Raw genomic sequence first — 22,185 nt, 5'->3', positions numbered from 1 at the left:
CATGCCAAAGACTATAAAAATGGGACCCATTACCTCCCTGCTTGGCACTCAGCATCAAGGGTTGGAATTGGGGGTTAAATCACCAAAAATGATTCCCGGGCGCGGCACCACTGCTGCTCACTGCTCTTCTCAGGGTGTGAACAAGGGGATGGGTCAAATGCAGAGGACAAAATTCACCACACCTAGTGTGTGTGACAATCATTACTTGTGGTTATGATGACATCATCGAGTGGTAAGCTGCTTCCTCGCATCTTTGCTTGTGGACGTTTATTGTAGGTCATACATCATGCCTCTCACCTGGATAATAGAAGGATGAGGATGTATTCCGACAAACTGGTACACTTTGACAGCCAATTTAGATCCAGGAAATGGCGAGAAAGACATGAAAAGACACTTTCTACTGACCCTTTGCTTCGCGAGGATTATGAGTCATTCTTCATCTTAACGGGAATATAACAAGATTCTATCAGTCGGCATCCTACAGACAGCAGAGATTGTACAGTAAGTGACGAATTACCGCCCCATCCTGTCAACGTGGCGACCTCACTTTCTCTCCGCAGTGAGCTCATTAAGGCAGCAGATGGAGGACAGATCTCCCTGGATTGGTTTGATAACGATGACAGCCTCGCTCATCCCGACCCGGCCTCCAGACCCACAATCCTCCTCCTCCCCGGCCTGACCGGCACCAGTCGAGAGTCCTACATCCTGCACATGGTCCAGCAGAGCCGGGACCTGGGCTATAGGTGGGTGGTCTTGGCCTCATTGCACCCCTCTTGGCACTTTTACAGAATTACACAACTACATGTAAAGTAGGTCTCATATGATATAAATAATGAACATACAGTTATTTATTTATTCCTCTCACACGGTTGTTAAACATGTTCTAAATTCATTGTGACATATTGTTACAAACTCTACCTGTGTTCTTTTGTTGAACAGTTAGAGTTTGTCTTCTGGACGATTTCACAAGCATTTATTAAAACACGTGACAGGTAAATGTTACAACGAGAGATGTCCGATAATGGCTTTTTTGCCGATATTCCGATATTGTCCAACTCTTAATTACCGATTCCGATATCAGCCGATACCGATATATACAGTCGTGGAATTAACACATTATTATGCCTAATTTTGTTGTGATGCCCCGCTGGATGCATTAAACAATGTAACAAGGTTTTCCAAAATAAATCAACTCAAGTTATGGAAAAAAATGCCAACATGGCACTGCCATATTTATTACTTAAGTCACAAAATGCACAATTTTTTTTAACATGCCTCAAAACAACAGCTTGGAATTTGGGACATGCTCTCCCTGAGAGAGCATGAGGAGGTTGAGCTGGGTGGGCGGGGTTGAGGTGGGGGGTTAGCAGGGGTGTATATTGTAGCGTCCCGGAAGAGTTAGTGCTGCAAGGGGTTCTGGGTATTTGTTCTGTTGTGTTTATGTTGTGTTACGGTGCGGATGTTCTCCCGAAATGTGTTTGTCATTCTTGTATGGTGTGGGTTCACAGTGTGGCGCATATTTGTAACAGTGTTAAAGTTGTTTATACGGCCACCCTCAGTGTGACCTGTATGGATGTTGACCAAGTATGATTTGCATTCACTTGTGTGTGAGAAAAGCCGTAGGTACCATGAGCTTATGTAACAAAATTGTGTTCTTATCTGTGCTGTAAAGTTCAAATTTGAATGACAATAAAAAGGAAGTCTAAGTCTAAGTATTATGTGATTGGGCCGGCACGCAAAGGCAGTGTCTTTAAGGTTTGTTGGCGCTCTGTACTTCACCCTACGTCCGTGTATCACTCCGTACAGCGGCGTTTTAAAAAGTCATCCATTTTACTTTTTGAAACCGATACCGATAATTTCCGATATTACATTTTAAAGCATTTATCGACCGATGATATTGGCAGCCCGATATTATCGGACATCTCTAGTTACAACGTTGGTCTCACTCCCACAAAATTGTCGATTGGGTAAATAAGCGCTACGAGCAGGGCCTCCACAAGCAAGCTTCTGCAAAAGTGAGCCCCGATGAATAATTTTTTACCATCTTTATAGTAAAAGTGCAGACAAGTCCACTGGGTGAAAGAGTCTATGGACAACAAGTTTTCACGAGGGTGCACGGGGCCAGTCCAAGTTGCTGGCACAGGCGCTCTACCAACCGAGCCACGCCGCCACACTAATCAAAGTTTCCCTATATGACAGGACTGCTGGTGTTTCAAGAAATCCGCATCAATAAGTTCTGAACTGGTCGCTCGGGCCGGTCTGATTGGCCATATTTGACCCCCGGCTCCCCAGTTGAACACCCCTGCCCTAAAGTCATCATACAGTGGTGTATTTTTTTGGGGCTATTGGGGTTATTCCAGGTGACGAGCATGAATAGAGTGGGCTGAGCGTTGTGTCAAGAGCTGCACAAATTACACTGAGAGGCAGCTTTTCTCCCCTCGCCCGCCCCACTCTCTCTCTTTTTCCTCCAGTTTGGCATTTTCGTGGGTTTTTTTTTCTGCGTAACATTTGGAAAGAGAGGCTCGGTGAAGTCAGCATCTTGCGCCCCTCACCCCTGAGACTGTGCAGCTCAATGACCTGCAGCTTACTCCGCCACCGTGAGCTTTGCAGCTAAGCACAGAGCAGCTTCCAAGTTCATGCTGCAGTATTTTTTTTTTTAACCCCCCCACCCCTCCCCCCTTTTGCTGTAGTCCACAAAGCCCCGCCCTGCTGCTTGCTGAGTTCCACTTATTGTTGGGCCTTCAGATAATACATGACGAGCTAAGGGATGCTGAGGCTGCACGTGTACTGCACAAGTAAAAAAATCTCATCATATTTTAGAGGCCAACAGCATTTCTTTTAGTAGGTGTATGTCTGACTCTGACCTTTCCTTACAAGCAGATGTGTCCCGTTGATAAAGCTTATAAAAGCAAAAAGTTAAAAAAGTTAAATAAAAAATTACATCAAAACAAAAATATTACTAAAAATAAATGTACTCAATGCAATATTTATGTTGAATGCAAGGGATTAATCATAAACCAACACTATTACACTTGTATACTATACATGTATAAAATATACAAATAATTGAAAAGTTAAAATTGAATGATTTAAATTATTTTGATTGAATAGAATACTATGTAGATTCAAAAATCCAATTAAAAGAATTCATCAGTAAAATACACACATGCATAATTGTTCCAGACTTCTTAGTAACCTGAAAATAATGAATACCAAAAAATACAGCACGGACAAAATCATGAAAATGAGAAAAAATGCAATGTAAATGTAATCAAGTTAAATTGAAATATATTAGAGTATGTACATAAAATAAATGCAGGCAATGCAATATTTGTGATTAACTTAAGGACTTATTTATAAACTTTTACTATTACAGTTCTTGATCAAATATACAAATAATAAAATAAAATAAAAATATTATAATAATAATCTATATATATACCGTATAGGTCGCACCGGTCGAAAATGCATAATAAAGAAGGAAAAACACATATATAAGTAAATCAGTAAGTCGCATTTTTGGGGGAAATTTATTTGATAAAACCCAACACCAAGAATAGACATTTGAAAGGCAATTTAAAATAAATAAAGAATAGTGAACAACAAGCTGAATAAGTGTACGTTATATGAGGCATAAATAACCAACTGAGAACGTGCCTGGTATGTTAACGTAACATATTATGGTAAGAGTCATTCAACATATAGAACATGCTATACGTTTACCAAACAATCTGTCACTCCTAATCGCTAAATCCCATGAAATCTTATACGTCTACTCTCTTATGTGACTGAGCTAAATAATATTATTTGATATTTTATGGTAATGTGTTAATAATTTCACACATAAGTCGCTCCTGAGTATAAGTCGCATCCCCGGCCAAACTATGAAAAAAAACCTGCGACTTATAGTCCGGAAATTACGGTATATATATATATATATATATATATATATATATATATATATATATATATATATATATATATATCCATAGTTTGCTTTTCTTTCTTCCCCTCCATTTATTTGCTTTATTTTGTAATTCAAGTTATCATTACATATATGTTTTGTTGCATTTGAAACAATTGTATTGTTGATAACAGAGGTAATTACTATTATTATTGATTATCAATCGTGCTATTTCTATTGGTATTTGTACTCCATTACTCCATTTGTAGTGCAATACCGTTCATTAATATTTCTATGGTATTAATATTTACTTCTCTAACTGCTTCTTTGCTATCATTTTTCTTATCATATTTGTACATATCCTATTTGCTGATGTGGTTGTTGTTGTTTTTGTTGTTGTTTTCTATCTGTCTAGTTCTCTTCTCCCCACAATTTCCCCCTTTTTCTTCCTTTTATTCTTCTTTTTATCCCCTCCTGCTACGGTCCGGCTGCACCAAATATTAATATAAATCAATTAAATAAAGTCAAATACAAATAAGGCAATATGATTTGACTGAGTGGCCGGAAAGGACAAAAAAAAAATTAAAAATGTCATTTGAATAAATAACACTGTAGTCAATGCAGTTATTGTGGTTAACTTACACTGTTACACTTCTTAATACAATATTTAAACATTTTGAAAAACTAAATTTAGAAATAATGTTCAGTAAAAACATAAACAAATGAATAATGAAAAGGTACTTTATTAAGAATTTGTTTTAAAATATTAACATAGATAGATCCAGACTTTTTCATGAACATAAAAATAATCCTACAAAAAATACATCATTGTAAAACCATGAACATAAAACAAAAAAGAAAATGTAATGGTTACATTGAAAACCAAATTATTTTAAAACAGAATTTTAAAACTAACCCAACCTCTTAAAAAATAATGACAATAATAACAAAACGTTCAATTGAATGAACTCTCCAGTAATTATCTTGAACTCCCAAGCTAATTGGGACAGGTTTACCTTTTTTTGGTTCTAGTTATCATCCAGTGCCATAGTGAATTGTGTGACCTATCTGTGTATTTCAGAGCGGTGGTCTTCAACAACAGGGGAGTGTCGGGGGAAACTCTGCTGGTAAGACTCTAAAATTGTGCAAAGTGTACAAATTTCAAGATGCTCTAATACGATTTGACAAAGATATATAACAGGAATAAATGAGACTTTTCATTTTCAATTAAGGATTTGAATACAAATTAGTTTTCTACCACATATGGCGATATTCGCTGACGTCACAGGGCAGAAAACGTCACAGGACAGAGCAAATTCCAAACCACTCCTTTGGAGGAAGTAGGAGTGGAAGGCAAGATTGTTTTATAAATATCTCTGCATGCCTCCACGTTTTGAAATTAATTTGAAATGAAGATTTTTATAAAACTAACTTGCCTTCCTTCATACGTCCTCCAAACGAGCCGTTTGTGACGTTTTCCAATTGGTGACGTCATCAGATACAGTCATGGTCAAAAGTTTACATACACTTGTAAAGAACATAATGTCATGGCTGTCTTGAGTTTCCAATAATTTCTACAACTCTTATTTTTTTGTGATAGAGTGATTGGAGCACATACTTGTTGGTCACAAAAACATTCATGAAGTTTGGTTCTTTTATGAATTTATTATGGGTCTACTGAAAATGTGACCAAATCTGCTGGGTCAAAAGTATACATACAGCAATGTTAATATTTGCTTACATGTCCCTTGGCAAGTTTCACTGCATTAAGGTGCTTTTGATAGCCATCCACAAGCTTCTGGTTGAATTTTTGACCACTCCTCTTGACAAAATTGGTGCAGTTCAGCTAAATTTGTTGTTTTTTGACATGGACTTGTTTCTTCAGCATTGTCCACACATTTACCGTAAGTCAGGACTTTGGGAAGGCCGTTCCAAAACCTTAATTCTAGCCTGATTTAGCCATTCCTTTACCACTTTTGACGTGTGTTTGGGGTCATTGTCCTGTTGGAACACCCAGCTGCGCCCAAGACCTGACCTCCGGGCTGATGATTTTAAGTTGTCCTGAAGAATGTGGAGGTAATCCTCCTTTTTCATTGTCCCATTAACTCTCTGTAAAGCACCAGTTCCATTGGCAGCAAGCAGGCCCAGAGCATAATACTACCACCACCATGCTTGACGGTACGAATGGTGTTTATGGGATTAAAGGCCTCACATTATCTCCTCCAAACATATTGCTGGGTATTGTGGACAAACAGCTCATCAGACCACAGAACTTTCCTCCAGAAGGTCTTATCTTTGTCCATATGATGTCAGATGAAACAAAAATCCTCCGCTGTTGCCATTTCTTATACAAAGTAGCGTATAGTTCTAGGGATGATGTTTGATAAGAAATTATCGAGTTCGAGCCTATTATCGAATCCTCTTATCGAACCGATTCCTTATCGATTCTCTTATCGAGTCCAGATAGGTTGTTGTATATGGGGAAAAAAAACACACAATATTTGGTTTAACAAAAGCTCACTTTTATTATATAAGAAAACAAATTAATCCAATAAATAAATACATATTGACTGTTACCCCTCTAAAAAAATAAAATAAAATAAATGAATATTGACTGTCGTTACCCAAAGTATATTAAGTGGAGTTTTTCAGAAAAACAAATATATACAGTAACACAAAAACAACCTGTCTCTGTGATCACTATAGGTGTATAAATAATAATATAGTGTTAAATAAAATCAGTCCCTTGGGCACAAAACCGAAAATAATACAGCTCTCCAAAAAGTGCACTTCTGCTGCTATTTGACATAACTGTTTGTTATGATGCTTTGACATTTTTGCACTTTATTTCTTTATTGAAAGAAAATTCTATGAAGAGAAAAGTTGTTTGCAAATATGGTTACAATGCTAAAAAATGAAAAGTTGAAGCTAAAAAAAGAAATACACTTTATTGAGTTAACATTATTTCTTTATAGGGGGAAATATGTGATGTTATGAGCTAGGGAATATAACAACTACACTACCCAGCATGCAACGGGAGAGACGAGCATGCGCGGTAGCCCCGAAAAGTGTTGTTGCATGTTGTCACCCGGCAGCTAAGAATGAGGTTATGATCACGCTGTGAAAGTAAACGTCAAGAACTCAGCCAACACGCCTCGTCTGCATTATTTGTAATTAGACAGACAACACATATACAGTGTGGTTTTGTTTTGTTTACAAGGAAAGAAAAACAAAAGTTAAAAAAGGGAGATCCTGTCATTTATGTTGTATATATATGTATGTGCTGCGGTTGCTTTAAGAACGTTGCGACAGCTGCCGTAAAGGAGGTGCGTTGCTAGCCTGGTTGCTATATTTTCCGGTTGGTCGTAAAAGTGTTCGTCATGTGTTTGTACCCTGCTCAAATCTCTCAGTAAAGTTATTCATTGGATTATACCTTTTGTTTTGAATTTTATTACACCTTGGAGCGCTTTTTCCGGTCCATTGTTTTTCCTGCTTTCGCTATCTGCGCCTAATGACTGAGCTACGTGACGTCATTTCTTGTGATGTCACACGGAGCATTTCTGGTCGGGACGGGATTCGTTCCGAGGGATTCGAATAAAGAACCAACTCTTTTTCTTTACTACAGTGGTCTCGATAACGGGTACCGGTTCTCAAAAAGGGATTCGAGTCCGAGGACTCGGTTCTTTTCTTATCGAACAACCGGGAAAACCGGTTTTGATTGATTGATTGAGACTTTTATTAGTCGGTTGCACAGTGAAGTACATATTCCGTACAATTGACCACTAAATGGTAACACCCGAATAAGTTTTTCAACTTGTTTAAGTCGGGGTCCACTTAAATTGATTCATGATACAGATATATACTATCAGATATATACTATCATCATAATACAGTCATCACACAAGATCATCACATTGAATTATTTACATTATTTACAATCCGGGGTGTGTAGGGGGGGTGGGGGGGTTTGGTTGTTATCATCAGTCATCAACAATTGAGAACAGAGAAATGAATATTGGTATCATCCCTATACAGTTCTCACTTATAACTGTCAGTTGACTCGTTATGTAAGCGCTAAAAACTACAACATGGCTGAAGGGAAGAAGATGCTGTCGAAGTGGAGGCACGTAAAAAAGGCCGCCCGCAAAATGCCGCGTCCTGAAGAGACGGTCAGAAAGCAGCTTGAAAACGGTCTGTAAAACATCATCTATGCAACAGTTCGACCAAAGAACCACCATGACATGTTATGTAGACCACAAGGAAGTGTTTTAAATGTAGGGGAAAAAAATCATATCTTTGAATCACACAACATTTGGCAGTGATAGGAAAGAAAAGAAAGAAAAACTAAAAAGGAAGTAACTAAGTTCTTTTTGCAAGCAATCTCTGACTCAGCTCCAGTTTGCAGGCCAAATAGGAACATTGTCATGTGACGTGCCCGCACGTGTTGCTCGGGCACTAGGATTACGTGTGGGGCAGATTTAATCATGTACTTTAATGCCGATGCTTAAGAAATGTGAGCTGGCTGAGCACGGCCACAGTTCTAACACCTGGTTGAATCAGTCCTCTCACACCAGCGTGTATTTAGCCAACAGAATATGGCTGCTAGTGCATGCACCTCTGATATGGCTGCGAGTGCACGCACCTCTTCAGGTTCACACAGTCAATGTTGTTGCATTGCAGAGCACTTTGTTTCCTCAGTGCGATAACAAATGTAACACAGAAGGTAGGGGTCGCATAGCTTACTGCACACGTTTTAGCAAGGCTTAATCCGCACTAGTGTTATCTTGGCACAATGTCAAGAAGCAGGGTCAACGGGGGTGCAGAGTTTGGTTTGACAATTGTGCCTCATTCAGTGCTGACGATTTAGCTTGTAGCTTGTTTTCTGTGTGTCGTGCTTGTTAGCGGGAACATTGTGCATTGTTTAAGCAGGCCCGGCTTCAGAATGGAGCCCACTATGTCGTTAGCTCAATGCATTAGAAGCCAACGCCTATGAGGCCTTGTTCAGCATTACTTTTAAAAGTCTCATATTATAGTACCCACTTATGTGGGCCAACCCGCGAGTGCCGGTGTCAACAATAGAGACTTAAAGTTCTCATCATTGTATACTAGAAGTGTGTTGTTCAAAATGTAGCCTTGATGCTGGAATTCAAGACAGTTAAAGTGGTTGGTCGGATATGTAAAAAAAAAATAGATAATTGAAAATAAAAATAAATAAAAAGTTGGTCGACCGCTTTTGTCAACACAGAATCCGATCACCAAAGCGGTCATTTCTATGAAAAAATTGATGGTGTCATTTGCATAATTGGCCACGGCACATTAAGCATGGAATTCATATTTGTTTTTTAGCAAGTTACATGTTATCATGAAAGCTATCGACACACTAAAAAAAGTAGTGCTTACTTTAACTGTCTTGAATTCCAGCATCAAGGCTACATTTTGAACAACACACTTCTAGTATACAATGATGAGAACTTTAAGTCTCTATTGTTGAAAAATACACTAAAACCCTTTTATGCTGGCGCAGACATAAACAACTTCCGCTGTATTCAACGTTTTACATAAACACTGTAACTGTGCATTTGTCCAATGTAGTAGATGCCATAAATCCCAACATACCATTAAGGAGTGCGACAGGAGCACACAAGCGTTAGCAACACTAGTTACTGTAGCTACAATGCTAACATTACATCATATTTGAACTGCAACTAAGTTTTCCTATTCACTGAAGAAAAAACATAATGATCAAACTCAACTTTTCCGACATGTTGTAAAGAGAAATGGAAATATGTGATGTGAAATTGTATACTTAGACTTAGACAAACGTTATTGATCCTCAAGGGAAATTGTTCCACACAGTTCACTTGCAAAGGATGGAAAGGATTTTAAAGACCGCACGTTCCCTATGAAGACAGAGGGAATTGCAGGCTTAAATTTCCTTCTCCGCGCCTTCATCTTTGTGCCTGCACGGCATCCCCGGCGCTTTTTCCGTAGTTCCACTGTAATGTCCGGCCGCGACCCCCATAGGGCCGGCTGCTCAACTGATCAAAGCCAAACACAAAACTGTCACGACTCGGTCCTTGGGTTTTGTTTTTCCTGAAGGCAACGGAAAGTTGGCTCGGGCGAGATGGGAATGTGAGTACATATTTATTTAATATATCAAAAAAGAACAAACGAAAAGCGCGCACAATGGCGGAGGTACAAAACTAGGCTATTGAAAACAAAACTTGCACATAGGCAGAAACTGTGAACAATGAAACAAAAACCCTAACTGTGGCATTAATAAACAAAAACTTACTTGGCATGGACTATGAAGTGCGCAGAGGTAAACAGAGTGTGACAGGGGTATGAATCCGGGATGTCGCCAGAAAGACAAACTGAAAAGAATGAACTTAAATACTACAGACATGATTAGTGAAAACAGGTGCGTGACTCAAAACGTGAAACAGGTGCGTGACGTGACAGGTGAAAACTAATGGTTGCTATGGTGACAAAACAAACAAAAGTGCACAAAAAGTCCAAAAACAAAACCGAACATGACTAAAACAAAACATGATTACACAGACATGACAAAAACTGCCCGAAAAGAAAAAGAAAAGTAACGAAAACACACAAAAGCGCCCAAAAACTATAATTACTGGTTGATGGAAAAGATAAGTGATAAAAAAAGCAAGAAAAGTTGAGAAGAATACCAAAAATAGTAAAAATGAAGAAAATCAAAGGAGCTACTGTGATGTGCTGCCACTCTTTCAGGCGCATCAAAGAGAAAAAAAAAAGAGAAAAAAATTTCAAAATAAACTTTAACCAACCAACCAAAAGAAAAACGTCCAGTTGATAGCTGACAAGCTTGTGCGATGTGTCGCGAAGCCTGAATTGTTCCCGCTTTTGTTTGGACAAAGTCATTCCTTTAATCGAAAAGTTATACAATTGAACGGCCCAAAAGTGGTATAATTCAAACTTCAACCAAACTTTTCTTTAAAAAAGTCAAAACTTCTTGCGAGACTTCAACTCAGTGATGTAGCAGTCGACCGGCACCACAAACGATGGCGGTTTCACTGTAACTATAAATATATGATCAATTATTGACATTTCAATTGTCACGTGGGGGTCGCATATTCATGCGGGATCGTTCCTTCAGTGCACAACACGGACACTCCAGACAAAGACGTGAAGGGTAAGAGATGATTTAATTACATGAATAATAGGCAAACAGAAAACAAGCAAAAGAAAAGCGTGCCGAACGCACGGGAAGCTAAGGCTAAACTTAGCACAGGACTCTGGAACATGAAAACAAACCAACGTGATTGTAGCTTACCGCAAACAAGGAGGACAGGACGAGTGAACAGAAAGGCAGGCTTAAATAACAGTGACATGATTGGTGACAGGTGTGTGTGAGTCAAAACGTGGAACAGGTGAAACTAATGGGTGACCATGGAAACCAAAACAAAGTACACAAGCAATAACAAAAGGAGTCCAAAACTAACAGAAAACACAAAAACATGATCCGGACCACGGATCATGACATCAATATGATAGGAGACTGTCTCTTACTGAATGTTCTGAAAGCCTGTTTGATTATGTCCCTTAGTTTCTGTTCTTGTGCACCCTTGAGTTTGCTTAGTTACCTTGGCTACTCATTTTTTTCACCTGCCTCTGATTGGTGTTCGGGACGCTCACCTGTTCCCCGAGCACTAATCAGAGGCATTATTTAAGCCTGCCTTTGCTGGTCAGTCGGCCTGGCTTCTTTGTTTGCTTATGCTACAGTTACGTGAGTATTCCTTGTCTTTTTGCCTATGCTAAATGTTAGCGCTTGCTTCGAGTGCGATCGGCACATTTTTCCTCTGGCTTGTTTTCAGTTTTTGGTACTTGTTTGAGTTCTACAAATAAATCATGTTCCTACCTGTACCTCCTGTCCGGAGTGGTCCGTTTGCCTCCTGGGGGAAAGAACCTCGCAGCAAGCTGTGACCCCCCCACACGTAACAGATTCGCAGTGTCGCATTGAGTGGAATAATGCTGCCCTGTGCCATACCAGAACAACCTTCAGAATCAGACTAAGAATCAGAATAGTTTTATTGCCATTGTTTGAGAACAGCTTCACAAACTAGGAATTTTTCTTGGTGCAATTGTGCAACATGTTGTTTAAACTAGTTGAGCGCCTCTACTGGTGGCAGCCAAGTAGTGCACCCCAATTATCAACCAACAACGGATTACACAAAATTCTCAGAATTCTTAAATAATTTCATAATTATTGTATAATAGGTATACGCGTTGGTTAGTTTGTCGTAAATCATAGCAGGTTGTGTGTTTTCGCTGCAGACCCAAAATAAAATCCGCCTGCAGGAATTTACTTTGCCCAAAGTTTCTACTTGAATTTCAATGAAGGAGTCAGCCGCAGCAGCAGAAGGAACAAAAAGAAACAGGACAAAGAGGAACCCCCGTCCCGAGAACACAATGGATGTTTTTACAATTTGAAGCACAAGCTGAATACAAAAGTTAGCCTTTAGCAGCTGTATGCTTAATGTAAACATGTAACCTTGTAGTGACACATTAGGGATCAAGCTGCAGGCCTCATCTGTCCGTCCATTAGTTTTCTATACCACTGGATCCATGTTGTGGACTCGATTAGGCCTTTTGCCACCGCAGGAACCTTTTCAGGAACTTTTCCATTTACCTGGGCAAATAAAGTACTCCCTGTGTTTCCACCCAAAACTACCCCGGTAGAGTTAGTTCTTCAGCGACTATGTTTCGTTCCTGGTAGCTAGGTGGGACCTTCGGGAGTTGGCGAGAACCTTAGAGCAGGGGTGTCAAACTCAAATACAGAGTGGGCCAAAATTTAAAACTGAACAAAGCTGCGGGCCAAGGTTGAACAAATGAACCTTTTAATAGGGACCCAAACAAGTTTTGCATTAAATATTGAACAAGCAAGGCTTATATAACTTCATAGTGACATGCAAAATCGAGTTTCAAATAATAATAATAACAATTAAAAAATATCAATGGCATATCAAATAAAATAAAAATAAAAATTGAATGCCTCTTTTCTATTTGCAGCCTTCTGAGGTAAATATCAACATTAACTTTTTCCACAGGCTATTAAATTAGAAAATAAAATAACAATGAATAAACCAACCATTCAGGACTTTAAACTGCTCAGTTTGCAACACACTGATCTAATCTGATGTGCCCAAGCCAGATACCTGCCATCTTTTCTTGGATGCTAGTTCATTAATGTCGGGGCTCAGGCTTTGAGGTGAAGCAACTAGGGCTGCAGCTAACGATTATTTTTCTATCGATTAATCTATAGATTATTTTTTTCGATTAATCGGTTAATCTATAGATTATTTTTTCGATTAATCTATAGATTATTTTTCCTTTTACCGATTTTTTTTTTTAAATTTAAAATGAAGAGGAAAAAATAAATGTAGGCCAGTTTTTTCAAAAGGCATGGCTTTTATTTACAAAAAAAAAAGTATGGCCACTCAGTCAACATTGACAACAACATGACAAAATATTCTGTAACAATGTAAACATTTAAAACTTTTAACATTTAACAAAATTAAAAGTAGCTTATTTGCTTTTTAATGTGCAAATATAAAAGTAAACATCCAGTGCAAATCTTAATATTCTGGAATAGTATAAGCATTTCAAAAGTGAAAGTATTGCTTATTTTGCTTTAAAATGTGCAAAAATAAAGATAAACATCCAATACAAAAAAGTGCAAAACGGAAATATTCTGTAACAAGTGTAAACATTTCAACAAAAGTAAAAGTATTGCTTATTTGCTAAAATGTGCAAAAATAAAGCTAAACATCCAATACAAAAAAGTGTACAGTGTAAACATTTCAACAAAAGTAAAAGTATTGCTTATTTTGCTTAATAACACAACAATGATAGTATGATTAAAGTGAAAGTTAATTGTTCGTTTGTACATAGTATATGTTGTAAAAGGTATTTGCACAACTAATTAACGTTAGCGTTTGTGACACGTCTTGTGCCGTGGGGTTCTTTCAGGACCGACAGACTGAACGCCAGACGGCTTTGCCAGGTTTACAATCTTTTAATTTTACACAAAGTCTTTTCTCTTCCAACTGCGCGGATCGCGCACCTGGGCACGATTGCTGCGTCGCTCCCGGCGCTCCGCCTCGCCGCTCGCTCGCCGCCGCCGCCGCCTCTCCACAGCGTTAAAGAGGAGCGCGTCTTTGTAAACACTGAACAGGCACGCCAAACGCGCCTCTCAGAGCGAAACGGTGCTTTAGTTTATGAATTTACAACGCAGATACAAATGACACATTCATGTTTTTGTGTAATAATGACAACGTATACGCATGCGGACGATTGACTAGTTGATGGTGATGGCAAGAACGCTGTCGGGGTTTTCTTTTCAAATGTTCCTTCATAGCCGTTGTGCTGCTATGATAGGCCATTTCCGCTCGACACAGTGTGCATACAACAACATTATTAGGCCGTTTATTGAAATACTCCCCCACTTTTGACGACTTTTGGCGTGCTTTTTTCCCCTCGCTCGCATCGTCTGCTTTGCGCTCCGCCATGACAGTAGTGTGACGTAAATATGCGACGCACAAAAACGGCGTCGACGTATTTACGTAACCGATGACGTCGACTACGTCGACGCGTCGTTTCAGCCTTAGAAGCAACCCTCATTTTCGAACGAAGGTGTTCATCAGTCATTATTTCTCGTATTCCACAGTCTTGGGGGCGTGCCTTACAGGCACTGCTTTTAATGTCCTCTACGAGCTGTCGTCACGTCCGCTTTTCATCCCTTCTAAGAACGTGCCCGCCTAGTCACAAGATATGAGCGGCTCCTGTACGCACACACACGTAAATGCAAAGCATACTTCATCAACAGCGATACAGTTTACACTGAGAGTGGCCGTATAAGCAACTTTAACATTGTTAGAAATATGCGCCACACTGTGAATCCACACCAAACAAGAATGACAAACACATTTTGGGAGAACATCCGCACAGTAACACAACATAAACACAACAGAACAAATACCCAGAACCCTTTGCAGCACTAACTCTTCCGGGACGCTACAATATACACCCCCGCTACCACCAAAGCCCGCCGCCACCCCACACACACATACACAAACACACACACCTTGTAGCATCCCGGGAGAGTTAGTGCTGCAAAGGGTTCTGGGTATTTGTTCTGTTGTGTTTATGTTGTGTTACTGTGCGGATGTTCTCCCGAAATGTGTTTGTCATTCTTGTTTGGTGTGGATTCACAGTGTGAGGCATATTTGTAACAATGTTAAAGTTTTCTTATACTGACACCCTCAGTGTGACCTGTATCGCTGAAGATCAAGTATGCGTTGCATTCACTTCTGTGTGCGTGCCAAAGCCGCACATATTATGTAACTGGGACAGCTCTTGTTGGACTGGACGAAAAGGGGACGTTACAATTCTCGGGAGGGGCACTGAAATTTGGGAGTATCCCGGCAGGTTTGGCAAGTATGAGAATTAGCAGCTTACCACGGCACCGCCGCTGTATATGATCGGCGGGCCAGCTCTAGTGTTAATTTGATATCGCCACGGCAAGCCAAATTTGGCCCGCGGGCCAGAGTTTGACACCCATGCCTTAGAGGGACGGGCTGTGCTGTCAAACGCTGATTGGTTGAACACTGTTGGGGCGTTTTGCAAAGTTTCAACTGCCATTGCAGTATGCGAGGACAACTTGTGTATTTTTTATTTCTTGTGTATTTCTATTACAACAAACTTGACAGCCGAGAGAAAGAAGAACGAAAGGAACTTTCGACTTGCATGTGTCATGATCCGTTGCCCGGATCATGTTTTGTTTAGTTAAAGACTCCCTCAGTTCTGTTTCAGCACCCCTGGGTTTGTGTTTTCTTGGTTGCCATGGGTTCTGATTATTTTCACCTTGCCTCTAATTAGTGTTCGGGACGCTCACCTGCTCCCGGGCACTAATCAGAGAGCTATTAATTCCTGCTTTTCGCCACACTCAGTCTGGCTGTCTTGTTTGCTTCACGCAACAGATACGTTTGTATACCTTTTTTGATTCCTGTTCTAAACTTCGCCATAGCTTCCGCGCTATCGGCACACTTTCCTGCATTTTGTATATTCCTGACCGAGTTATGGAAAATAAATAATTTTCCTACCTGCACACTACCTCCGGAATTCCGTCTGCATCTTGGGGAAACGACCAGTGCATTAACATGCGACCTTGCCGTAACAGCATGAACTTTTGTGGTGCATCTGTGTGCTGAAGAATGCTGATTAAAGGAACAGTGTTAAATTAATTAAAGGAACAATGCAGTGTTTTTACTCAGCCGTAGTCTTTAAAGTAGTATGCAGTTTCAGGCTGTTTATTCATTTCAACCAAAATTCATTTAAAAAAAGCGAAGCTATTATAAGTGAACGGCCTCTTTTAAACGTATTGTACGTACAGAGGAATATAAAATATTCAGCCTGACTTCGAAGCGGCGAGGCGAGCTGCTCACTGGGACTCCGAACTCGTAGTTTGAAGAGAAATGTGAAATAAAGGACGAGTGGAACGAATGTCATTATAAAACATAAAAAATATGTCATTATAAAATATTATAAAGTACAGTGGTTCTCAAACTTTTTTCAGCAAGTATCACCTCAGAAAACATTTGGCTCTCCTAGTACCACCATAATGACCAACAATGAAATAGAGTAGTGTAGTACAGTGGTCCCCAACCACCGGTTGGTACCGGGCCGCACAAGAAATAAAAAATTTTTAAATTTTATTTTTTTATTAAATCAACATAAAAAACACAATATATACATTACATATCAATATAGATCAATACAGTCTGCAGGGATACAGTCCGTAAGCACACATGATTGTATTTCTTTATGACAAAAAAAAATAAAAATACCATAAACCCCTCCCCGCCCCCCCGCCCCTCCCCCGCCTGGTCCGTGGGACAAATTTTCAAGCATTGACTGGTCCGCAGCTACAAAAAGGTTGGAGACCACTGGTGTCATAGACCTAAATGTTCATTAAAAACAAGGCAGAGATTATATTTTACAAGTATATTTAATATTTGTGGCCACTGTAACGTTACCCACAGTTTTTAACGATAACACTGGGTTTGAGTATTTAATCAAGTGATTATTTGGCGTACCAATAGATCAGACCTGGGCAAATTAAGGCCTGTTAAACTATTCAATCTGGCTCGCTGGAGAATCCCCCAATTTTTTTTTTAGATCTTTAAGATGGAAACTGTAGCCGCCATTATGATGTGCAGTGATGTTTTCAAATGACCGTAAGTCTTGAACTATACAAAGTATTTCAATGGTTGGAATCTTTGCTTTTGCATGATATACTAGTTACTATGGTCATCTAAGTCACAGCAGCACAGACGAGGCACCAAGCAGTGTGGGTGGGGAGCGTTTCCACAGAGCGTTTCCAGAGGGGCCAGCCCGAAATGCGGGTGACAGGGACAGACGCGGAAGGAGATTTTTACAAGAAAGTTCTAAAGCTTAGTGATGTATTAGATCGTAGGTGGGTTTTTTTTTACCCTTCGCGTTCATATTTCGCTGTGTTTGTTGCATTTTTGTTGCGTTTCACTTGATTGTAAAATATGTCGATGGAGAGGGGGTGTGACGTTCATATGTTGTCAATATTCAGTGTTTTATCGTTCATAGTTAATATTGTAAATCCCACATTCTTTATTTTCATGTACATTCTGGGTGTTTCGTTCAGTAAAAAAAATGTAAAATTCCATTCCGTTTATGGCGGTCTGTCATAACGTTTTTAGCATTCAATCAAACACCAATGTGAGGTTTTGTATTAGTGTTCCTAAAAATCAGATATACCGGCCCCCAGACACATTTTTTTCTGAAAATTTGGCCCCCAGAGTCAAAATAATTGCCCAGGCCTGCACTAGATAGAACCTGCACACCACAGTTTGAGAATCACTGTTTTTGTAGACACAGTGACAATGTATTTCCTGGTCAGTGGCTGCTTGTTGCTAGGCAGATTTCACAAGGCGCCAATAGCCAGTATATGCAGGCCAGGCCCACAAACGTTTATATTAAAAGCTAGAGGCTGCACAAGAACAGGAAGACAACATATAACTCTGTATTTACTAGGAAATGCTCTATATCCTCATCTACAATGAACATTTGAATGAACAAGAAATCACCCTGTTATGCAAAATAGAAATTCTCTCTCAGGAGTTTATTATGAATATTACTTATAACAACTGTCCTGTATGATATTTTTCAATGTTTGCATCCTGTTCCAGACGCCACGGACCTACTGCGCCGCCAACACCGAGGACCTGGAGACTGTTATCGAGCACATCCACACTACATATGAGGTCGCTCCCATCATGGCGGCGGGTGTGTCCATGGGCGGGTAATGAAGCCACTTGTGTCATTCGCAGACCCCCCCGAATGTGACTGAAAGCGGTACGAGGAGGCCTCCCCCTGCGGGATTAAAAGAGATTAACACTAATACTTTGATATGGCCCGTCATGACAACATCCACTGTCGATAGACAGCGCAAACAGAGATCACTCAAGTTTATGAATCTAGCCTTGTGATCCGCTTTTGCTCACATGTACAACTCCCTTATTAATCATTCTTACGACTTGTCCAGCGTGTACACTGCAAAAAGTCAGTGTTCAAAAACAAGAAAAAAAATTACAAAAGTTAGGGGCGTTTTACTTAAACTAAGCAAAATTATCTGCCAATAGAACAAGAAAATTTGGCTTGTCAAGACTTTCCAAAACAAGTAAAATTAGCTAACCTCAATGAACCCAAAAATACCTTAAAATAAGTATATTCTCACTAATAACAAGTGCACTTTTCTTCATAGAAAAAACAAATATGACACCTTTTTTCTCAATATGTTGAAAAATATTCTTAAATTAAGTAAATGCTAGTGCCATTATCTTGACATAATGATATGCACTTGGCATTACATATATTTACAGCCCGGCCCCCGACCAAATTTTTTTTTTTTGTAATTTTGAAAAATTTATCTGAATGTGCATGAACTATTTCTGTTCAAAATAGTTTGAAATGTCACATGTTAAATGTTTAAATATTAACTGTACTGTGCCGACTGTACTACTATATGAGTACGCATTTTCTCTTGTTTCATTGAAAATAAAACAACAAAGTGCATTTGGCTGTCATCTGTTTTAATTATGACACACAATTGTGTCAAAGTCATGATTTTTTATTCCATGCTTGAAATGAGAAAGTCTTACTTTGAAAAAGTAGTTTTATACTGGTGAGTGTTGATGACACAGCTTTGCAACAGTTGATATTCTAGTTTCAAGCATGTTTTACTCAATATCGGTCATAAAATCTCAGCAACAAGCTGTAATATCTTACTGAGATAATTTAGGACCAAAACACTTTAAACAAGTAAAACACTCTAACATAAAATCTGCTTAGTGAGAAGAATTATCTTATCAGACAGAAAATAAGCAAATATCACCCTTATTTGAGATATTTAATCTTACTTAGATTTCAGTTTTTGCCTGAATGCAGCTGGGATAGGCTCCAGCACCCACCCCGCGACCCCAAAAGGGACAAGCGGTAGAAAATGGATGGATGGTTAGACTCTCATAACAAATAAAGCAGTTCTGTTTAACATGCTTACTTTGCGAACTACTAACTACTCTACTGCTAACGTTGTGTTGTTGAATGTTATGTACACATTTGCTTCTATAGTTTTACCCAAAAAACATTATTTTACAAAAAAGTTGTGTTTTTGTTGTCTCGAACTGACAATTCTCTATGATTAATTGGACATTATTGCCAAAGTCATACCATTGTCACAACATGCTAGCTGCTCAGTTAGCCGCTAGGTTTCTTCATCAACAATTACCTTGACCTTTGTCTTTTAAAAAGTAGTTAATTTCAGTGAGGTAGCTCATAAAAAAAAACTAAGATTATGCATCCTTTTTTCCTACAAACTCAATTTTAGAGGAATTTTTCACATTTGCTACTGAAACCCTTTCCCGCGATTGAGTTGGAGCGCTTATCTAGAGTCAGGATGATGCTTGCTAACCCTTAATTAAATGATGAGTTTTGCCTACAACTGACGTTTGTACTGTTTATTTTGAATTGTACTAAATTAATTAAAATAAATGAATTTGTAATAAATAATTGATTTTTTGTCAACATTTTATCAGTACATGCTAGCTCCACAATTAGCTACTAAGCCATCACTTTAATCAACAAATACCTTGACCTTTGTCTTTAAAAAAAACTCATTAATTTCAGTGAGGTAGCTCATAAAAAAAACCTAAGATTACGCATCCTTTTTTCCTACAAACTCAATTTTAGAGGAATTTTTCACATTTGCTACTGAAACCCTTTCCCGCTAAGTGCGAATGAGTAGTAGCGCTTATCTAGTCAGTCTGATGCTTGCTAACCCTTAACTAAATGATGAGTTTTGCCTACAACTAGTGCTGCAACAACTAATCGATTAAATCGATTAAAAATCGATTATAAAAATAGTTGGCGATTAATTTAGTCATCGATTCGTTGGATCTATGCTATGCGCAGAGGCAATTATTTTTTTAATTTTTTTTATAAACCTTTATTTATAAACTGCAACATGTACAAACAGCTGAGAAACAATAATCAAAATAAGTATGTTGCCAGTATGCTGTTTTTTTTTCAATAAAAAAAAAAAAAAAAAAAAAAAAAAAAAAAATCCGATTATTAATCGATTAATCGAAGTAATAATCGACAGATTAATCGATGATCAAATTAATCGTTAGTTGCAGCGTTTGTACTGTTTATTTTGAATTGTACTAAATGAATTTAAATAAATAAATTATTATTAAATAATTGAATTATTGTCAAAATTGTATCAGTACATGCTAGCTCCTCAATTAGCTGCTAGGCCATCACTTTAATTAAAAAAAAAGACCTTCTAATTTAATTTTAAAAAGTTATGTAGTACCTAAAAACTAAAGATAGTTCTTCTTATTGACCGAACTTAGACTTAGACTTAGACAAACTTTAATGATCCACAAGGGAAATTGTTCAACACAGTAGTTCAGTTACAATGATGGAAAGTGTAAGGATGGAAAGGACAATGCAGGTATAAATAGACTAATATAGCGATAAAAAATCTAACATATATACGAATATATACATAATATGTGTACAGAATAATATATATACAGATATATTATATTATGTCTATAACATATACCGGTATACAATATATACCAATGACCATGTACAATACTACATTATATACAGTATATGTGACAGCAGCAGCATAAAATAGAGAGTAGATCCAGCAGGAAATAGAAAATAGACATTATAAACAAAGAGAAGTAGCTAACATGTCAGGTGTCAGGTAATAGGCAGATGTCATCTATTGCTGTATGGCGAGTGAACTTCAGTTTAAAGTCATTTTTCATGGTTTCAAGTGTGTTGCTTACTCTGTATTCTAAGAGCCATTTATTTTGTTTTAACAGTGATAATGAAAATACGTGTCTCATTTACATTTTCAAACATTACCTCCAGAAATTGTCTTAGCATTTTTGTGCTAAAGAGTTAACAGTGTCATTTCTTATCTCCAGGATGATGCTCGCTAACTACTTGGGGCGCAAGGGCCAAGAAACGTGCCTGAAAGGGGTGGCGGTCTTCTCAGCGGGATGGGATGTATTCGAGTGCACGGCTTCGCTGGAGAAGCCGCTGGACCGTTTCCTCTTCAACTCCTACCTCACCAGCTGCCTTCAAGCCTCCGTGCACAGGTCAGCCGGGTGGGGGCCAAAGAGGGATTAACTGCTGTCGCGAGCTCACTGCTAATGCTAGGGGTTTTAGCACTTAAGCAGTCTGGAGATTAATATTGTATTTCCTGACTGGGCTGCTTTTCCCTTTTTTCTTGGAATTCCCATGTGGCCGGTGCATGTGGGACCTGTTCAATTATCCTTATTGATGTCAGTATTAGTGCAATTTTTTGTCGTAATCTGTCCACCAGACACAGGCTGGTGCTTGAACAGTGCTACGATATCGACCACGTAATGAAGGTAGGCCATCATTTACCATAAAGCAATCACTTGTCATTGGCACCTCAGTGACCTTTAGCCCCGCCCTCCATCTCAGGCCAGGACCATCCGAGAGTTTGACGAGAGGTTCACGTCCATCATGTTTGGTTACGCCACCAACGACGACTACTACCACGACGCTAGTCCCGTCCACAAGTTGAAATCGGTGCAGGTGCCTATGCTGTGTCTCAATGCTGCTGACGACGTCTTTTCTCCATCTCACGGTGAGGGACAAGTCAT

At 38.9% G+C, this 22,185-nt stretch overlaps 1 protein-coding gene across 1 annotated transcript in view; it reads left to right on the top strand.

Moving 5' to 3' along the window:
- abhd3 (abhydrolase domain containing 3, phospholipase) overlaps positions 1 to 22,185 on the top strand; it is a 51,223-nt gene that overhangs the window by 20,052 nt on the left and 8,986 nt on the right. The window contains exons 3-8 of the mRNA XM_061979267.2: positions 561 to 743; positions 4,986 to 5,031; positions 18,163 to 18,275; positions 21,478 to 21,651; positions 21,879 to 21,927; positions 22,004 to 22,169. Of these exons, the coding sequence (XP_061835251.1) occupies positions 561 to 743; positions 4,986 to 5,031; positions 18,163 to 18,275; positions 21,478 to 21,651; positions 21,879 to 21,927; positions 22,004 to 22,169 (731 nt within the window). The remainder of the gene's footprint in view (positions 1 to 560; positions 744 to 4,985; positions 5,032 to 18,162; positions 18,276 to 21,477; positions 21,652 to 21,878; positions 21,928 to 22,003; positions 22,170 to 22,185) is intronic.

Source organism: Nerophis lumbriciformis, linkage group LG19, assembly GCF_033978685.3.
Source record: "Nerophis lumbriciformis linkage group LG19, RoL_Nlum_v2.1, whole genome shotgun sequence".
NCBI lineage: Eukaryota > Metazoa > Chordata > Actinopteri > Syngnathiformes > Syngnathidae > Nerophis > Nerophis lumbriciformis.
The sequence above is the reverse complement of the archived record's forward strand: the minus strand, read 5'-3'. Positions and strand labels throughout refer to the sequence as shown.